Below are 20,350 nucleotides of genomic sequence, written 5' to 3'. Positions count from 1 at the left end.
ATTGGAATTCACTCTATTTACACCCTCCAGAAGTGCCGAGTTGGTTTCAGTGGGTTATCGGGCTGAAACTTGCCATGTGAATGGAAGGTGCAAAGCATAGCAATTGTGAAGTATGAAATCCTTTGTCCAAGATTGTAATTTTGCTGAAGATTGCAATACCGGAATTTTGCCATGCATTTACCGAACTATCCCAACCTGATTATATAAAAAATAGGATCACTTGGATTGGATTAAGACTACATATTCTAAAATCGGATTCAGTTAAGAGTTGGGCTCGGTGGGTTGAGGAACCCTTGCCCCGGATTGGGCTTGGGTTGACCAACCCAATCCAACCCGGCCCAAGTTTCACCCTTTATTATCTAGAATTCCTACATTATGTAATATTTATTTAACAAATAATAAACTCGACCCGGGACCCGGGTAGAACATTTTTCCTCAGCCCTTGAAGGTTTCATGTCCAAATCCAAACACTTGGGTAAAGTGCCTTGCACTTGCACTCGAATTAGAGATATCACACAGTAACAGTTTCCCGCCACATTATGCAACGGATTAATTGGGATCCTTAATCATCCCTAATTAAATATTTTCTTTGTTAATTTTAATTTTCTAATAGACAACACAAGGCATATCCCACGAAGAGCACGCAGGGATTTACATGTGAAGAAGAGGCAACTGCAATGGTTGGCAGTTGGCCAACTTTTCCTACTCTAACGATTTCATTGGTACACCAATTATAACTTATATTTATATCCAAATGCCAGGCTTACTACTATTTATTTTCGGAATTTACAAGTGCCACTTTCACCAAATGTTTTAAGGTCTGTTTGGTTTGCAGTCAGAATTGGAATTAGAATTAAAATCTTTTGGAATAGTTCATTCTGATTTCGATTCCAGATCCTTATTCATGGGAGTCAAACGAGGCCTTACTGTTCTTTTTGTTTTTTTTTTGGCTGGTTCTGAAAGCTGAAGCAGTGGGTGTTGGGATAACAGAAAGGCAATAAAGCAGAAGATTTGTTGCTAGAAGTTTGAGACTTGGAGTCGTGGTGGTGTCAAGATTAGTGGTGTTTGGGTCCATGACCAAATTACTCAGAGCATTGACCAAATTTCTTCAAGTTGGACCTCGGAATGTTTCACATCTACCAAATTATTACGTTGGGTTTTAGACCTATAAGTTCTTCATTGAGGGAGTGCCTTTTGAGTCTGAGCCTCTCTGAGGACAGAGCAAGCACCATGGTGACTGCTAAAACTGGTCCTGGCAGCAGATTTTCCTCACCAAATTCAGTATGATTAGATGGATTTTTACCATTTGATCTTTGGAAAAAATTATAAAGCATTCTTTGATGTAAACAGAAATTTCGACTGTTAGAAGAATAATAATAGGCTCTTTTTGGTTGCACGGACAATGAAGGAAGATGAATTGTTTCTTGAAAATTGCTGTTTATGGTGATGCACATAAATGCTCATGGGAAGCCAATTTTTTCCGACAAAGTAAAATGAGTACTAATTGTAGGAATAATGAGCACTGATAATTTTTTTTTTTCAAGGAAATAATTTTTTTTCCTTCATTCCAGATGCAACCAAAAGCTGCCATGATCTCATTAGCCAGTTTCCTTTTGTCTAAATATCTCTCACACCCAAAATAACATAGGTTCAGCGTACTGATCATGCAACATTGTTCATTCCTTGGCAACCAAAATGAGGGAAAAAAAGGAAAAAAAATTGAAAAATGTCTTCTAGTATTTCTGGTTATAAAAAATGACCATAGAGCACACAGATTCTCTTCTAAGATTTGAGACATAGTACAAATTATTAGAATGCCAGCCCATAACTAGTTACTTACAAATCTAAACAATTTCCCAGGTTTGTCTGCGAAGAGAGAGGGAGTGCAATGACAGGACACTTCATAGTCGAGACAACTCAGAAGCTGGTGAAGGTTGAAGCATAAGATGCAGAAAAGAGAATGAAGAAGAGCATAGAAAAGGTCAATTTGGTGGTGGAACTTCCTTCAGATGTGTTCCCACTTGTTGATGGAACAGTCTTAGATCCGCCTCCTGCACCATTTAACACTCCACATTAGTATGCATAAAATCCCAGGAGCAAGTTTTAGCTATATATCTGATATAAAGATACCTGAGGGAATGCTTGGCACTGCTGGGGTGCCTGCTGGCACTTCTGGTGTAGAGTTGGCATCTGGCGTTGCTGCTGGTGCTACTGGTATGGTATTGGAGTCAGGCGTTCCAGCCGGAGATGCTGCAGGGGAAAGCGCTGTCAGCATTGACAGAACAGAGAGAAGCAAAGAAATTTAATCCTGAGAAGTAAAAAAGAAACCCCACTAGATGATATAAGAATCAAGTTGTTACAAATTCTAGGTTGGGACCATTGGGGGTATGGGGTTATCCATCTCAGTGCAAATTGCAGAGGGTGGGTCACCTTGAATATAGAAACTTATGGTGACATGCATGTTTCTTACCATTGCACAAGCTAACTGGAGGTGTTTGGATATTGCAAGCATTGGGGAGAGTCAGAGCCTGCGTTTGATTGATGACAATCCCCAGAGAAGATGCACCACCATTAAGGACCTCGCACAGGCATTGTGGCGTGGATTGGACAACATTGGCGAGCTGGGAGCAGCATGAGGATGATGGGAGGGTTGATGAGTTCCCAGTAATGTAGTTCAGGCAAGGAAACATGCTGACTATGACGCTCATGCAGCTTGAAGATTGGGCTGCTGCTCCTTCCCAGTGCATGGCCACAACTAGTGCTAACAGACCCACTCCCATTCCTCTAGCTTCCATTTACAGGTGCTGGAAATTAATGCATTATTACAAGTTGAAGGAGATATGTAATGGAGCTACAGCCTACTAGCCTAGAGATGTGTATATGTAGAATTGGGTTGAGAGGATGAAGAGAAGTTCTCCTGTTTATATGGAGAAGAGATGTTGAGGGAAGAGACAAATGCAGTATTAAGTATTGACACTGGTGCCCAACTTTTCTTAACTCTCAACCGTATAAATTAGAAATTGAAGATTTGAAGGTTGGAACCTTTGAATATTATAGTACTGATGTGACTAGACAATAAAAAATAAAAATAAAAAGTGTAACGTCTTTGGGTTTGGGCCCAAGTTTGACTATTTGATTTTTCCTTAACAGGTTGGTAACCGAAAAATCTCAAAATGGTGGGAATTGGATATGTTTTTTTCCAACTAGTTATTAGCTAAAGTTACCAAATTGCCCTTTTCCGTTGTGCAGTGGTGGGAGTGGGGCTCCTCAGCCGTTAAGAGGAGACCGGATCTGCTCCTCACACCTGCCGCCTCACAGGTGTTCTCAACGCATGGTAGATGTGCCTGTGAGGCGCCCATCTGTGAGGAGCAGATCCAGTCACCGTTAAGAGTCAGATGAATCAAGGCATGCCAGCTCACATGGACGGGTCTCGGGCCCATTCTAAATGGGCCGTTGTGAGCTCACACTGTTCATTTTTAATGCTTATGATGGATTTAACAGCTGTTTATGTAATTGCTTTTGCATGAATAGCTTAATTGTTTCATGCCTTAAAGCGTGTCATGTATAAAGCATATTTTTAATGTTAAAAAAATAAAAATAAATTAACCTCCAGCGATAGGCCGATGGCATTAAAATTTAGTTAAAAAAAAGATGTACCAAAGCTACTGCATAATGGGCTAGATTTTCTCTTTATTAGGCTAACGGAAGCCCAAAAATCACACAAGGGCGGCGCTTGAAAGAGATTCGGGATTTGTAGAAATCTTAGGACCCGATTTGGGTTGTAAGCACATGGGCCGGTCCGGGCCTAGTCTTATGCCCATTTATTAGGCAAACAAATCCTGAGTTTAGTTTTGCCTGGACCAAGCCTGGTCCATGCATATGCCCAGGTGATGGAGAATATTTCCCACCATCTACCACAACACAATATTGTGTCATGTGGGCCTCTTTGACAGAGATTATAACAAATAAAAAAAGCACTTCTTCAAAGAAATTAGTTTGGCTTTGATTCATCATTGTCCCAAGTATATGGGGTGATGACTACATGAATTCTGTTGTGTTCAGTGTCATATCCATCCATGGTTAAATTATAGGCGTTTAAGTCATTTCAATTTACTTACACCCAAGTCTTTTTCCCATATAAATCATCTTGTAATTAGGATTCTTCTTCAGATAACATGTCCACTGAGAGAAGGTCAGAAATAATTATTTGTAAATATTTAATACAAAGCATGTGTACCAATAAGTTTACAAATTATACATTAGAGTGTAGCAAATTAAGAGATAATTCATTTGTATTTTCAACATGATTGATCTCCATTTACAAATTACAAATTATACATTAGAGTGCATGGAACAAATCCAATTAAACCAACAACCCCACTCTCTGAAGAAAAGTAAAGAATCTCTCCCGGCTACAAAATATGGGAAGACAAACTCAAAAGCTAGCTACAGTGAAGCTTGAAACGTATATGATGCACTGAAGAGGAGAAGGAAGAAAAGTCAATGCATCGATCTCAGAAAAAGGCTGGGCTACCCATACTGATCCATGATTTTTATATTCCTCCCAACTTCTGGCTCCGGGTGCAAGATATGGCCAACTGTGGATGTTAATGTCAAGTTGTGTTTCATTGTTAAATATTCTTTGTTACAGTTTCTCTAAGAATTCTTTGTCTTAATTCCAATATACTCATCAGACATCTATCCACAAAATTCCAGTGTACTCAGTGAGCCCACCCTTGAACAACCAATTTCTTATCATTCTCAAAGAGGAAGAAAACCAGCTGGAGCTCTTATATTGTCATGGAATCTACAATCTAATAATACAACAAGTCTAGACAAAATATGCAAAATAGCAGGACAAACCGAAGAACCCAGGAAGAAGAAGAAAAAAACTCAAGAGCTGATGATGGTTGAAACACATGATCCAACGAGGAGAAGGAAGACAATGAGTTGAAAGGGTGATTTTGTACTACTACTTCCATTGGAGGAATCTGCTCCTTTCATCGACGTCGATACATTTCTAGATCCGCTTCCTGCATCCATTTCATAAAAATAAATAGCTAGAAGATGATTACTGTTTTATATTTGATTTTACTTCTTAATTTCAGAGTTTCTAGATAGAAAGAAAACTCTTTAATTACCCATTCATTCTTATGTTAATTATTTCCATTTATAGTTACAAATTACACATGTAAAGAAAACGAACAGAGGTTCCCAATTACAGAGAAGACAATGGAATTGAATCACTTTGTTTTCGAGATTAATTTACATTTTCCGTACCTGGAGGAGGCGTTGATACTGATGGCGTAGTCTTAGAATCAGGAGTTCCATTTGAAGAAGATGAGCTCGGTGGAGAAGCCCCGGAGGTTGCTGGAACAGCACTAGCTGCGCCAAGGAGTCGTTTCAAGTATTTCATCTATATATGTAAAATATGTTGACGTACACGTACTGCTTTGAAATTGAAAGGTTACCGAGATGTTTTATATATATAGTTCAACTTACAATTGAAGTTGCTAACCACAGGAGTCTGAATAACACTGCAAGCACCAGGAAGTGCCAAAGCAACAGCTGGGTTTACGGTGACGCCCAGTGATGCAGCGCCACCGTTGAGCACTGAACAAAGGCATCCTGGCTGTGACTGAATCACGCTGAAAAGCTGGGAGCAGCACAATGAGGATGGCGTGGAGGAATTTCCCATGATGTAGCTAAGGCATGGCGCTAAACTAAGGATCACAGTTGTGCAACCCAATTGGGGCCCAGTTCCCGCACAAAGCATGCTCACAAGGGCCATGACTAAGCCCATCTCAATTACTCCTGGATCCATCTGAATCCCACTTCTCTGCCGGTTCACAGACCAGTAGCCGGAAACATTTCAAAGTGAAGAGGTAGTAAACAAACTTTGTGTATCAGTTCTGGCTCTGCAGGTTAATTAAATAGAAGAGAAGTGGTGTCTATTGGGGTTTGATATTGCGAGGAAAAATGATTTATATAAGTGTAAAGAAGATAGACAAGTAGACATAAAATAGGTAGTCTTTGGGTGACCAACTTTTCCAACGTTAGGAGTGATTGGTATATTAATCAACTTCCAATTCCAAAGATGAGATTTCAAAGTTGAAATATCAAAGCAGAAGGAACCCAGCTGATAGCGTCAGTTGATGAGGATATTACTTGTAGAGGTATCCCATGTTTAAAGTATTAGCTGCTGCCATCTTAACAACTTACTAACTAATTTTAACTTTAGGCAGCAAGATCCAATCATCCAACTGTTGCGTACAAGGATTTCGATTCAACTAGAGGCCATCTCATGTAATGCCTCTCAGCATCACCCCCCTCTTCTTTTGCTTTTTTTTTTTTTTTTTTTTGTGTGTGTGTGTTTTTTTTTCATTGCCCCCCTTTTCTGTTGTTATTTTTTATAAGTTAATTAAATTAATCCACCTAAACTTGAATGGCCTTTTGTCTTGTATCGAGGTGGCTTCTGGGTGTCAAGTAACCACCACCGGCCTCTTGTTTTCTTTTAGGCCCGTTCGTAAAGTTATTTATACGGGTAACTCATATTCTTTTATTTTCAAGGTAAATAAGATATGATCATTTTAACCATAAAAATGGACAATTTTATCACATTTGGCAACTTCCCCCAATGAGATGGATATCATGGCTGAGTGATACATAGAGAAAATAGATTTTCCATGAACCCCACATAAATCTGAAAAAAGAACATCGGTATCTTGGTCAACGTGAATCAAAATTTCATTGACCAACTTTCCCCCTTTCAAAATCCAAAAAAAAAGGCCCTCAAATGTAGGGGTGCTCATGGTTCGATAACCGAACCGTGGGGTATTTTTTCAAACCAAACCGACCTGATTGGTTTTTTAAATATCCAAACCAAAACTGAACCGATGCAATCAGTTAACCAATTCATAGGTTAATTGCGGTTCATTATTTTGGTTTTTTTATGCACTTAAAATAAAATAAAAAAACCTAAAACTGTCGGTGGTTGCTTTTGGTGCCGATGGTTACTGTCAGCTGTTGCTTGAAGTGAGAGTTTGAGAGATGGCACCTGGTGGAGACACAAAGAGGAGAGGTGAGAGGGAAAGAGAAGAGATATAGAGATTAGAGTCAGAGATGGCATTAAACCGTTGGTGCTTTCTTGTCGATGAGGCGACGATCGGTGTTGCTGCTTGGTGCTGCCATGATGGTGGTTGGCACGGGCCGTGCGACTGTCTGGAGTGGGGAATACGAAGAGTCGCGGAAGAAGAGTAGGAGAAGAGTAGAAGAAGAAGAAGAGTGAAAGAAGAAGAAGATTAGAAGAGAAGAGTCGAAGAACTGGGAGAGTGAGAGAGACAAAAGAGAAAATTGAGAGACTGAGAGAGAGAAAAGAGAAAAGACTAAGAGAGTTTGACACTTTGGCAATCTGGGGAAAAGACGAAAGAGAAAACTGATGGAGATTGGAGACTAGCAATCTGGCACTCTGGCAGACTGCCGAACTTTCAATTTAAAGGTTTAAATTTCAAAGAGAAAGGCTGAAAGTCTCTCAGATTGCCTAACTCTTTTATTCGATTTTCAATATATATATATATCGGTTAGTTCGGTTAACCACCGGTTTTTTTAAATAGTTAATCAAAACCGAACCAAAATTATCGATTTTTAAATAGTTAATCAGTTCGGTTAACTGATTTTTCGATTCATTTTTTCAATTTTTTTTGCTCACCCCTACTCAAATGAAACTAAAGCATGTACTATATGCCTATATCTCAACGGAGTTCATGAATCAACTTAGAAAATTCAGTAGACTTGAAAGTATCCCATTGGGTTGGTTGGGTTCATGGGTCATGCCTTGTTGAAGAAACATTGTATGGGTAAGACTTAAGACTTGGACCATCTACTAAGAAGGAAAGACCATCGTGGCCATCATATTAAATCGAAATATCATATATCATATATATGGTCATGATCACTGTTTTCAAAACCGGACAGAATTGACAATTGGATCAGAAAAATAGAGAACCGGTCACCTGACCGATTTTGTTTTTCTCCAAAACCGTTGATTTTGGTCAGCAAATCGCTGAACCGCCCGGAAATCGTTCCAACGGTTTTGACTGTTTTTCAAAATTTTAATTTTTTTTGTCAGAACGGGCTGGCCTTTCGAGTCGAACGATCAAACTGTTTGAGCCGGTAACTGGGCCTTTGACCAGTTCGTTTTTAAAAACCATGGTCATGATTAATAATTACTTGTACATGTGCATATATATTACACATGTTCTTACACTAATATATTTCAATACACATATTAGTTCTTTGGTTGTTTGTAGTAGAGATTTAGGCTCTGTTTGAAAAAAGTACACAAGCAAATATGTACGGTATAAATACAAACAAAATATAAGGTTTTGGACTTTACATATTTGCATTTATATTCCTTCCAAACTGAGTCTTAGGATTAATTCCTTTTGCCATCAGGGTTTGAGAGTTATGGATATGCAAAAAATATATAATATTTAAAAATATAAAAATTAATTAAAATAAAAAAATCAGCCTGCGAACCATTACCCGAGTGGTACAATGCCACAGTTGGACTTTCAACTAGATCAGCAAATTCATATATATTTTTTCTTTCTTTTTTTATTTGAAAAATAGTGGTTCAGGTGATCAATGGGACCGGAAAGGTGGCCGATTTCTTGGTTGAACGGTTTGACTGCCCGTTGTGCCCGAGAAGAATGATTATGGCTTGTTGAAGTTCAGACTCGAGTCATTATTCTGGGTTCTCATACACAAATGGAGGTGTATTCATTTCTAGTCTTTAGTGCTCAAAATTTGGTGCAGGACATAGAACAAGGACAACTAGTTCTAAAACAAGGGCAAATTCATTTGCTTCAACTCATAAGATATGGATTTGTCTTCTTTTATATTTTTATCAATCAATAAGAAGGGAAGAGTAAATTTTTGACTTAGCATGTCTGCTCATTGGGTTGTTTAGTCAGTTTCCACAAATGGTGGAGTTTTCCACATGAAATCAAGTTGGGATACGATCGAAAAGGGCTCGTAGTCATGGTCATGGAGCAAATTTTTAATCCCAGCACACAACTCTACAACGCCCAAGAGGACTTGCTTTTGGCTAAGGCTGCAACTTGGGTTAGGGTTATGGTTGAAATTCATGAACTCGGTTTTACTTTGGATTGGGTTAGACTTAACCCATTAGATAATCTTATCCGACCCAAACCCGATTCTATAATACATGTCATATATAAATACATGTTTTATATGATATATCATACATTGATTTATTTAGATCCATGATAGTTGTATAACCCTCACTACATACTATCATATCTTTCTTTCAAGATAATCACTTCACTTAATCCTAATTGGAAAGACTAAAACCTTAATAACATATTTTTATGTTTTTTAAATATTTTATTCTTAATTTCTCTCTCTACTGTTTCCCACCCAAAGCTTGCTGCTGATAAAAGATCTATCATAAATCATAATAAACTATAGTCATTTAAAACACTTATTTTTCTGAAATTTGTACTTAAAGAACTAATAAAACATGAGATATATAATGAAAATTGAATTAAGATTTGAAATTAAGAAGTTCTATGAGATTTTAAAAGATGAGAAGAAGGTTGGGTTGGGCTCAAAAACTTCAGCTTGGATTGGATTAGGGTTGAAGGAATTTAATTAGAGTTAGGGTTAGAGTTGAGTAGGTTGGGTTGAAGGCTGAATTGGATGTTTAGAACTTATGTTTGAGCTAGAATTGGCCTCAGCCCAACCTAACCCGGCCTGGCTTGCAGCCCACTTCTAGCCCACATTAATATGCATTAACGACGAATTAAAATCTGGACTACAAATCCTTCATGCGTTGATTAATGATCTGTTTGAGCTTTAATTGAAGTCATTGCATAATTGGTCCTATATATTAGAAGTGGTGGAATCCGTTTCCTGTTGAAACAGGGTATAAATTTGAGGTACAAGGAAGGTACTCCTATTTCTGATCACATAAGTGAATTTCAGGGGTGTTTTGAACAATTGTCCGACATGGGTATTAAATTTGAAGGTGAAATTTTGGGACTTTGGTTGCTTAATACTCTACCTGACTCTTGGGAAAATTTGTGCCTGACTTTGTCCAGTTCTGCTCCTGGTGGTGTAGTGACCTTGGAATATGTAAAAACTGTTGTTTTGAATGAAGAAGTCAGACGACGAACTCAGCAGGCATCATCTTCTCAATTAGAGGTTTTGATTATTGAAAATAGGGGGAGAAGCAATGATAGAGACCGAGGACAAGGTAACAGAGGTAAAAGTAAGGCTAGAAGCAAATTAAGGTCTAAGTACAAAAACCTTGAATTCAACTATTGTGGTAAAAATGGACATATCAAAAGATTTTGTTTTCAGTTGAAAAATGACAATAAAGATAACAAAGGTAAGCAACAAAATAAAGATAATGACAATGATGATCGTGTTGCCACCACCACTGTAGGTGATTTTGTGATTGTCTGTGACGAGAATTTGATTAATGTTGCTTGTGATGAGACAAGTTGGGCTATTGACAGTGGTGTCTGTTTTCATGTTACATCGAGAAATGATTTTTTCACATCTTATACTCCAGGTGATTATGGGGTTTTAAAGATGGGTAATAATGGTTTGTCAAAGGTGATTGGCATTGGCATTATTTGTCTAAAAACAAGTAATGGGACTGAATTGATTTTGAAAAATGTCAGACATGCACCAGACATTCGTTTGCATCTGATTTCTACCAGTGTTCTTGATGATGATGGTTATGTTAGTACCTTTGGTAATGGTGGTGCACTTTATTTTGTTACTTTTATTGATGATCATTCAAGGAAACTTTGGGTTTATGTCTTGAAGAGTAAAGACCAGGTACTTGGTGTCTTTAAGCAGTTTCAGGCTTCTATTGAGAGGGAAACAGGGAAGAAACTGAAATGTATTCGCACTGATAATGGTGGTGAATATTGTGGACCATTTGATGAATACTGCATGCAGCATGACATTAGACACTAGAAGACGCCCCCTAAGACTCTTCAGCTTAATGGCCTGGCAGAGAAGATGAATAAGACGTTGATGGAGAGAGTTAGATGTTTGCTTTTAGAATCAAAGTTGCGTAGATTTTTTTGGGATGATGCTTTATATACTACTATACATGTTATTAATTTATCTCCTGTTGTTGCTTTGCAAGCTGATGTTCCTAACAGGGTGTGGTACGGAAAAGATGTATCCTATGACCACTTACGTGTCTTTGGCTGTAAAGCATTTGTGCATATGCCAAAAGATGAAAGGTCCAAGTTAGATGTCAAGACAAGACAATGTATCTTCATTGGCTATGGTCATGATGAATTTGGCTATAGATTGTACGATCCAGTTGAAAAGAAGCTTGTAAAAGTCGTGATGTTATTTTTATGGAGGATCAGACTATTGAGGATATTAATAAGGCGGAGGAATCAGAGTCTTCAAGTACTGATGGATTGGTTGATCTTAATCCAGTTCCTGAAACACATATGCCCAGTGTAGCTGAGTTTGGTAATCATGATGATGGCCATAATCATATTCATGATGATTTTGTTGAAGATAATGATGATGATGCTGCTAATGATATTAATGCTTCTGCCAGTGGTGCTATTGGTGAACCTGTTGCCCTACTTAGAAGGTCTTCTAGACAGCATATTGCCTCTACTCACTATTCGTCTAATGAATATGTGCTTCTCACTGATGGGGGAGAGCCTGATTGCTACAAAGAGGCTATAGAGTCTGAGCACAAGAAAGAATGTGTTGCCGCTATGAATGATGAGATGAAATCTTTGGTTGACAACCATACTTTTGAGCTGGTCAAGTTGCCTAAGGACAGGAAAGCTTTGCAAAATCGGTGGGTTTACAGGTTAAAGACTGAGGAGAATACTTCTAATCCATGATATAAAGCTAGATTAGTTGTCAAAGACTATCGTCAGAAAAAGGGAATTGACTGAGGAGATTTTCTCGCATGTTGTCAAAATGTCTTCTATCCGAGTTGTTCTTGGTTTGATAGCCAGTCTTGATTTAGAGGTTGAGTAGATGGATGTAAAAACTGTTCTCCTTCACGGTGATTTGGAGGAGGAAATTTACATGGAGCAACCAGAAGGTTTCATGGTAAAGAGTAAAGAAGACTATGTCTGTAGATTGAAGAAAAGTCTATATCGGTTGAAACAAGCCCCGAGACAATGGTACAAGAAGTTTGAGTCTGTTATGATTCAGTAGGGATTCAAGAAGACAAACTCAGACCATTGTGTTTTTGTGCAGAAGTTTTCTGATAATGACTTCATCATTTTATTGCTCTATGTTGATGACATGTTGATTGTTGGTCATAACTGTTCTAGAATTGACATGTTGAAAAATGAGCTTAGTAAGTCTTTTGCAATGAAAGACTTGGGATCAACAAGACATATACTTGGCATGCAGATTACTCGTGATAGAGAGGCCAAGAAGTTGTGGTTATCTCAAGAGAAGTATATTGAGAAAATACTTCAGCGGTTTCATATGGATAAGGCTAAAGTGATAAGTACATATCTTGCTTTACACTTTAAGTTTAGTACTAGACAAACTCCTTCTAGTGATAAAGAAAAAGGAGAAATGCAACGTATTCCTTATGCATTTGCAGTAGGAAGTTTAATGTATGCAATGGTTTGCACAAGGCCTGATATAGCTCATGCAGTTGGTGTTGTTAGTCGTTTTCTATCCAATCCAGATAAAAAACATTGGACTGCTGTGAAGTGGATATTGAGATATCTCTGAGGTACTTCTAGTTTAAAACTCTATTTTGGAATTGGGAAACCTATTCTTTGTAGTTTTACAGATTCAGACATGGTTGGGGATGTTGATTCTAGAAAGTCTATTTCTGGTTATTTGATTACCTTTGTAGGGGGAGCTGTGGCCTGACAGTCTAGGTTGCAGAAGTGTGTTGCATTGTCTACGACTGAGGCTGAGTTCATCGCTATTACTGAAGCATGTAAGGAGTTGCTGTGGATGAAAAAGTTTGTGCATGAACTTGGTTTCACTCAACAGAGGTATGTCTAATATTGTGATAGTCGGAGTGCTATTCATCTTGGTAAGAATCCAACATTTCATAATAGATCGAAGCATATTGATGTAATATATCATTGGATTCGAGATGTTTTGAACTCCAAGTTGATTGAACTTGAAAAGATTCACACTGACAAAAATGCTACTGACATGATGACAAAAGTGGTGCCTCGAGAGAAGCTTGAACTGTGTGCCGGAGCAGCCGGCCTTAAATTTGCATAGTTGCCTTTTTTGAAGTGTCTCCCTTGTCTCATGGGCTGGAGGGGGAGAATTGTTGGGCCCAGCCCATTATGGGATATTGACCCATATTATAGCCCACTCTCCTTCAGTCAACTGTTTTTTTTTTTGTTTTTCAAAAAAAGAAAAACAAAAACTAGGGTTAGATCCTTTTTGCGCGCAGCGTGTTGAAGAGAGGAAAAGAGAGAAATCGAAATACTGTGCAGATTTCTCATTGCGCAGAGTTCATCAAACGGCCGGAACTTTCCGATCCACTGTCCGATTAAGAAGAAATTTGGATAGTATGTGGATGACTCATTTTTATTCATTCTAAACGGTTGGATCTTTGATAGGAGCTCTGAATCGCCGGTTATTTGTGGTCGAACAGAAACAACTCGTAGTTGTTCGGGAAAAGAAAACATCTCGCGGTAGTCTTCATCAATTACTTTGATCAAGGTTCATTTGTGGTTCGATTTGGCTGAAATTTGGTGGGATTGTTAAAAGCTCACAGACCTACAATCTGAACGGTGGAGATCTGATTTGGAGTAGTGAATGTCTCCATATTGTGGCCTGAACAGTATCCGCATTTGTGAGTTTTTTTGACTGTTATTTTCACCACTTTTGGTATTCTCGTTTGTATGTTTGAGAATCTGTATTTGCTCTAAGTTTGTGAGCATATTGTGGTGTTTGAGTTGCTGTAATTGTTATCTCAAGTTATTAACGGAGATTTTTTGATTGGGTCTCTTTGGCCCTATGGTTTTTACCCTTCACATTGGAGGGGTTTTCCACGTTAAATATCCTATGTGTTTCTCTTTGATTGGAATTGTGGTATTTGATATTTTGCTTGGAATTGTGCTATCTGAATATCAACAAGTTTTTATTTTTTATTTTTGAGAGAAATAATTTGTGGATAAACTTAATTTCTTCCCAACATATTGATCCATTAATAAGTTATTGGCTATATTAGTTTATCTAGTAACAAATCAAGGTTAAGCTAACAAATATGTCTTGTAACTAAGAGACATCAGAAGGAAATAAGAATATCTATTTGATAAAAACACAAAAACAACCTCAAAAGAGGTATTAAATAATTTATTATACAATCACACCGGGCTTTTCTAGGTAAGTATATGTTGTTTCAAGGAGGTGGCCAAATATATGTGTAAATAGTGAAACAAATTAAATGCCATATCCTGCCAGAGAAGACTCAAAAGCTGGTAAAAGTTGAAGCACACGATGCAGTGAATAGGAGGAAGAAGACAAGCTGAAGGGGCTTCTTGGTACTGCTTCCATGAGAAACGACTCCCGTCGTCGAGGGGACGGTTTTAGATCCAGCACCTGCATATTGCATTAATAAGACGTTCCATGCATCAAAGATCTGTGCTCAGTTTATGAAAAATAATGTGATATATAGCATTAATTCAAGTATATATATATATATATATATATATATATTATCTTGCATATTCCTGTACCTGCAGGAATGGTTGATACAGATGGTGAAGTTGACGAATCTGTTGACGAATCTGTTGGAGAAATATCTGGAGAATCCACAAAGGAATCTGCTGAAGAATCTGCCGGAGAGCCGGCTGGAGAATCGGCCGGAGAAGTTGTGGGTCCATTGACAGCTGCCAACAATTGATGATAGTCTCAGGTTTATGTGAAAATACTATATATAAATTGGAGTACTGGTTTAAATTATTATGAGCTTACCGTTGCACTGGCTAACGGGTGGAGTCTGAACATTGCAAGCATTAGGAAGTGCTAGAGCCTGAGTCTGGTTAATGGTGATACCCAATGATGCAGCACCGCCATTGAGAACCGAGCAAAGACATCGTGGCTGTGTCTGAACGACATTCGCAAGCTGTGAGCAACACGATGAAGCTGGAGTGGAGGAGTTCCCTGTAATGTAGCTGAGGCATGGTGCCATGCCGATAAGCACGGATGTGCAACCCGATTGAGCTGTGGCTCTCACCCAAAGTATGGTCACTATGACCATGAGCAAACCCATCTCTGTTTCCTTTGATGAAGCCATTGGTGAATGAGCTTCCAGTAGGTCAAAGGTTCGGGCTAGTGAAATTAGCTAGTGTATATGACTGTGTAAATGGGTTTGCTCTGGTTTGGAGTAGAATTAATGAAAAGGGAAGCTACCTAGGGATGTGATTTATAGTTAGATGCGGAGAGAAACGGGAAGAAAAAAGTACATACATAAAGGCATCTTTTGGTGACCAACTACTAAAATAAGTGGCGATTGGTAAACTAAACAGATTCTCAATGCGAGAGATGGACTAAGAAACAGGGATGGAGACCAAAGATTAACAATTCAATAGCTGAATATATAAATCATTAGACAGGTTTGGTGGACAAGACGGCCCAACAGTGTTCCATGCATGTGGCCTTGGTTAGTAACCAATGGTTACAGCTCGACAAGGCTCCACATGTTTCATTAATATCAACGGTTAATTGTGTAGTATGCTTTAGCTCAACTGCCGCGTAATATATGGCAAAAGAAATTAATCTTCTCCTAATGGGCATTTTTTTTTTTCAATAGCTACCATAAATATTCGAAAGTTCAATCAATAGCTAGCATAAATAATCGGGCCGGGGAATACTCCACTCTAGCCCTGAATAAGTGATCAATAATCTAAAGGAACCTCCGGGTTGTCTCCAGGCCAGACCCACGTGGCTAAACTATGGCAAGTTTGTCCATTAATGATGAACTGATCAAGAGATTTTTGAGTAACTGCTTCAGAAAATCCTTTCATTTAATATATAGGGGCGTTTTCTTTTTTTGGATTTTGAGAAGGGGGAAAGTTGGTTAATGGGATTTTGATTTTTATTGATAAAAAAATCTATGTTCACTTCTAAGTGGGTAAATTAATTTTTCCATTTAGGAAAAATTGCCAATACTTGGATGGGATAAAAATGCCCCTTTTAATAATGAAATTTTATTGTTAAGATGGTTATTGCCTTATTTACATGGAAAATAAAAGAACATGGGTAAATACACTTACCCGAGTAAGTCTTTTTTGGAAAACACTTGTCCAAATAAATGTATTTACCTTGATAAATGACTTACCCAAATGTGAGAGGCCAGTGACTCCCTTGATGTGGTTAAGATAAATTGATGTAAGTATTACCTTTTTTTGTGTGATAGCTCAAAAGTTGGAATTAAGCTAAGTTGAAGCTTCTCCATTTCATATTGGAATTGCTAATTATGATTCGAGTTCAAAACTAATGGCCACCAAATGTGACGCTTAAAGGTCGTCTAAGGCTGAATTTTGGTGATCTACCCCCACAGTTAAGTTCACCCAAAATGGAAGATATATGTAACTACAGCTATTGTTTCCATTGGTCTATGCACCCTGCGTCCCTGCCCCATAAGTCACGCATCTCTCAAATGGTCTAGACCATTCAAAGGCCTGCGATTTGGTTAGTTGGTTGAGACCATCCATCAAATATCTTTCTTGGTTATGGTCCTTCTGAGAATTGCTTCCTTGACCAGATGGTTTGAAACTTTGTCAAGAAACCCAACCCAACGACCAAACGTTAATATAACTACCATGGTTTTTGTCTTTACCACAAGGCAAGTATTTGAATTAATTGGTGATCCAAGCGGCCAAGGGCTAGCACTGGGCGTTGAAATATTCAAGACCGAGTCCTAATCGTTAGTCAGTGACTCAATTCAGTGTTTGTCTAGAAGGAGGAATCACAAGCACATATGGTCGACTAACAACATCTTCCATGGATGAAGGAACAAAGAAAAGTAAAATCCCCACGCAATAACAAACATATGCCAACCTCTACCTAAGTACTGCCCTTTTGATTCATACATAACAGTGAAATAAAATACTCTAGGTTCAGAAGAAGTCTGCCAAAGTTGGTGAACCTCCAAAACCCGCTTCAAATCTACCAGATTTTCCCTCCACTCCACACTCTTTCTGAAACCCATCCATCTATAAGACTAGGAAACTCCTCCCCCCACTAAGTTTATACCTATTTCCTTACACTACTCGCATCAAACCAAGAACACCTCTAATCTGCTTCTTTCCTCTTCTATCTAAAATACAGAAGAAACATATATGGAGGGGCTTAAGGTTTCAAGGCGCTTAATGGCTGCTGTGTTAAGCATGATCTTGGCGACGTCAATGATGCCGGCCGATGGGCAAGTCGTCTCGCCCTGCACAAATGCAATGGTCAGTAGCTTCACTCCATGCTTTAACTACATTACAGGGAGCAGTGCTAATGGATCTTCACCAACTGCTGACTGTTGTGGATCGCTTCGCTCGCTCATGAGCACTAGCATGGATTGCGCTTGCCTTATATTGACTGGGAATGTGCCGTTCCAGATACCATTCACCCGTAATCTGGCCATGTCACTCCCTAAGGCTTGCAAGATGAGTGGTGTTTCCGTCCAATGCAAATGTGAGAGTGAGACTTTTTGTGTAGGAAAGCTTAGTTGCATTTTGATTATTTATGGTGTGTTTGGCATCTAATTGACTTAATTTTACATCATTAATTGCTAATTTGTTTTCTTTTCAGCATCTGCCTCTCCTCTTCCAGCTCCAGGTACCATGCCATTCAGAAGATCTCTTGTTCCCTATATACATTTAGTTAGTTTCAATTGAAATATTTGTTACATCTATCAATGTAGTAAATACAGCCTGAGTCTGGCTCGGCCAAGGCTAACTCGGCTTAATAGTAACTACTAATGGATTTGCCGGCCCAACCCAATTCATTAACCTCTACCACTGAGGGGTAATGGGCTGACAGTTGAACGATTAGTTACAAGATAATTAAGTTTGGTGGTTGCATTTTTTACTGACCATAGTTGAACTGTCAGGTCCTGCAACACTTGGGATACTTCCTCCAAGACAAGCTCCTCCTTCTCCTAGCCCCAAAGGTACACAACTTGATCATTTTTTAGTTAAAACACCTTAATCAGATTCATTGCTTGTGCTTTTGCTGACCTGAAACTGAAAGTATGCATCACCAAAGGCTAAAGATATTAATGGTTGTCTCTGTTGGGCAGCTTCCTTGATCCCTGCATTGTCGTCACCACCACCGGCTTTGCCTCCGGAAATCGATACAACTGTGGCATCAGAGCCGGCATTGCCACCAGTGGATACAGCAACTCCGACACTAATTCCAGGGAGCCGGCCGGTTCTAACCCCATCAGCTGCTAAACCCGCTTACATTTTCTCACCATCTCTGTGTCTATTTGTTTTGGGAGTCATGGTTTTGAATTATCATTAATTAATTTGTTACCTTATTGGAGCTTTCATTTAATTACCTTTAAAATGTGATGCTCTACAATCTACATATGGGTCTTTTGTTTGAGAGAGCTACTCTTTTTAGGTAGAAGAAAGAGTTTTTGGGCTTATTGTTGAATATTATGAAACTGCAATTTCTGACCTAGTTGCAAAAATTAGTGAGTCGTTTTTGGACCATTACATCCAAACTCCAAAGGGTGTTCACTTTGGAACCTGAAATGGATCTTAATAATGCGTCTCTAAAGACATCTACTGTATTTGTGTTACTTCTCAAGACTTGACACCGTTTACTGGACCAGTTTGGCGGGTCCACCCACATTTTCTCCAAAGACAAGCCCGGTCCAGATTCAAAATCGAGAAGCAAAACATTCCTTCAGAGTTCAGAAAAGCCATGTCACAATCAGATAGGAATTCAGGGGACCGAGTTGTGTTGCCCGATTTGAAGATTTCCAACACCATCCGGCTCATCGATCGGGCTTGGATCCATTGAAAACAAACTCCCAACCCGACCCGACTGAACTTGCACCTCTAGGTGGGATCACCGTCGGGTGAATTCATCATCAGTTGGATTGGGATTTGGAACTTGGAAGTGTTCGACTGGATTTCAGATCGGACCAACCCGAACAGAAGCCCGGAATTGCCACTCCACCTGCATCTAACTGGTGGGTTTGAAGAAATGACCCATATACCCGTTAATAAAATCTATATATGCAGGGGAAAGAAATATGGACGTGCTTTATTTTCTTCCATTGCAAGCCGCATGCCCTAATCTTGCTCATTTGTATTGTGTTGTGCCCCAAACATGGTTCAAAGTATCGATATGTATCAGCCGATATGTATCATTCTGGGACCTTTTCAATACGCCCCTACAGTGGGTGTTCGGGGGTCTGATCAGTTCAGGGTGTGGAGGAAGCCTAAACCGGTTCCCCTGAATCAGTTGTAAAAAAAAAAAAGAACACTAAAAGCTGTATCGATTCATCTAATATGCCCGTCATATCAGGGGTATCGATATTTTGAACATTGGCCCCAAACACCAAAAAAAACGGCCTCCAAGTTTGTTAAAACTGTTACTCATTCTTTGACTTTCCTCTTTCCATCAAAATCCGTGTGATTTTTCAAAAATGACCAATTGTGCCTATAATTATAATTATATCCTTGCCAAACTGGAAATTTGGTTTGAATTTTTGATACTTGTTTCGGGTAGGGCTGTCAGTGGGTCGGGCAGCCTCAACAGAACCGGGCCGCACCAATCTAATTATATAGTGTCCAGGTCTGTGTCATGTTTCCTAGCTAATTATAGTTGGATTGGGATGAATTTTGGTCGCTCCGAATTAATTATGTATATGAATATTAGCATATTACAAATATACCCCCGGTCTAATATCTATTTTCTCATGATGCATTATCAGATTATGAATTTAACAAAGTAGATTTATTGTCAAATTACAGGTTAGAATTTAAAGGTATATCTGTCAATATTTATCATGTTAGACAAGGATAATCGGATCGGTTCCAGACCTGAAACAAGGACTATTATTATACAGTTCCATGGATAGGGTCAAGTTAACTGTGTGCTTTTGAGAGAGAGATGGTCGGGTCACGGGTGTGAAAAAATGACCAATCCGAACTGGTCCAAATTAAAACCGGGTTGGGCACTTAGTCTTCCATCGCCATCGGACCCAGACACATCAGACATATTAGCTTCATCCTTCATGGAAGGGTCAAAGGTTAAACACGCACTCAAGCAGTACTGGCGGGTAGGTTACTAGTAGGTGTGGATGACTACATGATTAAGCCTT

General features: G+C 38.9%; 4 protein-coding genes across 4 annotated transcripts; 1 reads left to right on the top strand and 3 right to left on the bottom strand.

Annotated features, from left to right (window-relative positions):
• Positions 1-1,720: 1,720 nt before the first annotated feature.
• Positions 1,721-2,863, bottom strand: LOC148879188 (non-specific lipid transfer protein GPI-anchored 5-like). The gene is made up of 3 exons (XM_088966362.1): positions 2,471-2,863; positions 2,131-2,265; positions 1,721-2,051 (listed from the first exon to the last, which is right to left on the bottom strand). Exons 1-3 carry the CDS (start codon positions 2,793-2,795, stop codon positions 1,918-1,920), a joined length of 594 nt encoding a protein of 197 aa, XP_088822488.1. The 5' UTR covers positions 2,796-2,863; the 3' UTR covers positions 1,721-1,917.
• A 1,906-nt stretch (positions 2,864-4,769) lies between these two features.
• LOC148879187 (non-specific lipid transfer protein GPI-anchored 5-like) lies at positions 4,770-5,958 on the bottom strand. Its single transcript, XM_088966264.1, has 3 exons — positions 5,503-5,958; positions 5,281-5,385; positions 4,770-5,033 (listed from the first exon to the last, which is right to left on the bottom strand). The coding sequence occupies exons 1-3, from the start codon at positions 5,822-5,824 to the stop codon at positions 4,894-4,896; spliced, it is 567 nt and encodes a 188-aa protein (XP_088822390.1). The 5' UTR covers positions 5,825-5,958; the 3' UTR covers positions 4,770-4,893.
• Positions 5,959-14,302: 8,344 nt separating this feature from the next.
• On the bottom strand, positions 14,303-15,588 carry LOC148879186 (non-specific lipid transfer protein GPI-anchored 15-like). Its single transcript, XM_088966003.1, has 3 exons — positions 14,992-15,588; positions 14,754-14,906; positions 14,303-14,616 (listed from the first exon to the last, which is right to left on the bottom strand). Exons 1-3 carry the CDS (start codon positions 15,311-15,313, stop codon positions 14,486-14,488), a joined length of 606 nt encoding a protein of 201 aa, XP_088822129.1. The 5' UTR covers positions 15,314-15,588; the 3' UTR covers positions 14,303-14,485.
• Positions 15,589-17,178: 1,590 nt separating this feature from the next.
• On the top strand, positions 17,179-18,728 carry LOC148879185 (non-specific lipid transfer protein GPI-anchored 20-like). Its single transcript, XM_088966002.1, has 4 exons — positions 17,179-17,703; positions 17,821-17,847; positions 18,122-18,181; positions 18,311-18,728. Exons 1-4 carry the CDS (start codon positions 17,361-17,363, stop codon positions 18,532-18,534), a joined length of 654 nt encoding a protein of 217 aa, XP_088822128.1. The 5' UTR covers positions 17,179-17,360; the 3' UTR covers positions 18,535-18,728.
• Positions 18,729-20,350: the final 1,622 nt, after the last annotated feature.

Source organism: Nelumbo lutea, chromosome 1, assembly GCF_056320005.1.
Source record: "Nelumbo lutea isolate HS-2025 chromosome 1, American lotus-T2T, whole genome shotgun sequence".
Lineage (NCBI taxonomy): Eukaryota > Viridiplantae > Streptophyta > Magnoliopsida > Proteales > Nelumbonaceae > Nelumbo > Nelumbo lutea.
The sequence above is the reverse complement of the archived record's forward strand: the minus strand, read 5'-3'. Positions and strand labels throughout refer to the sequence as shown.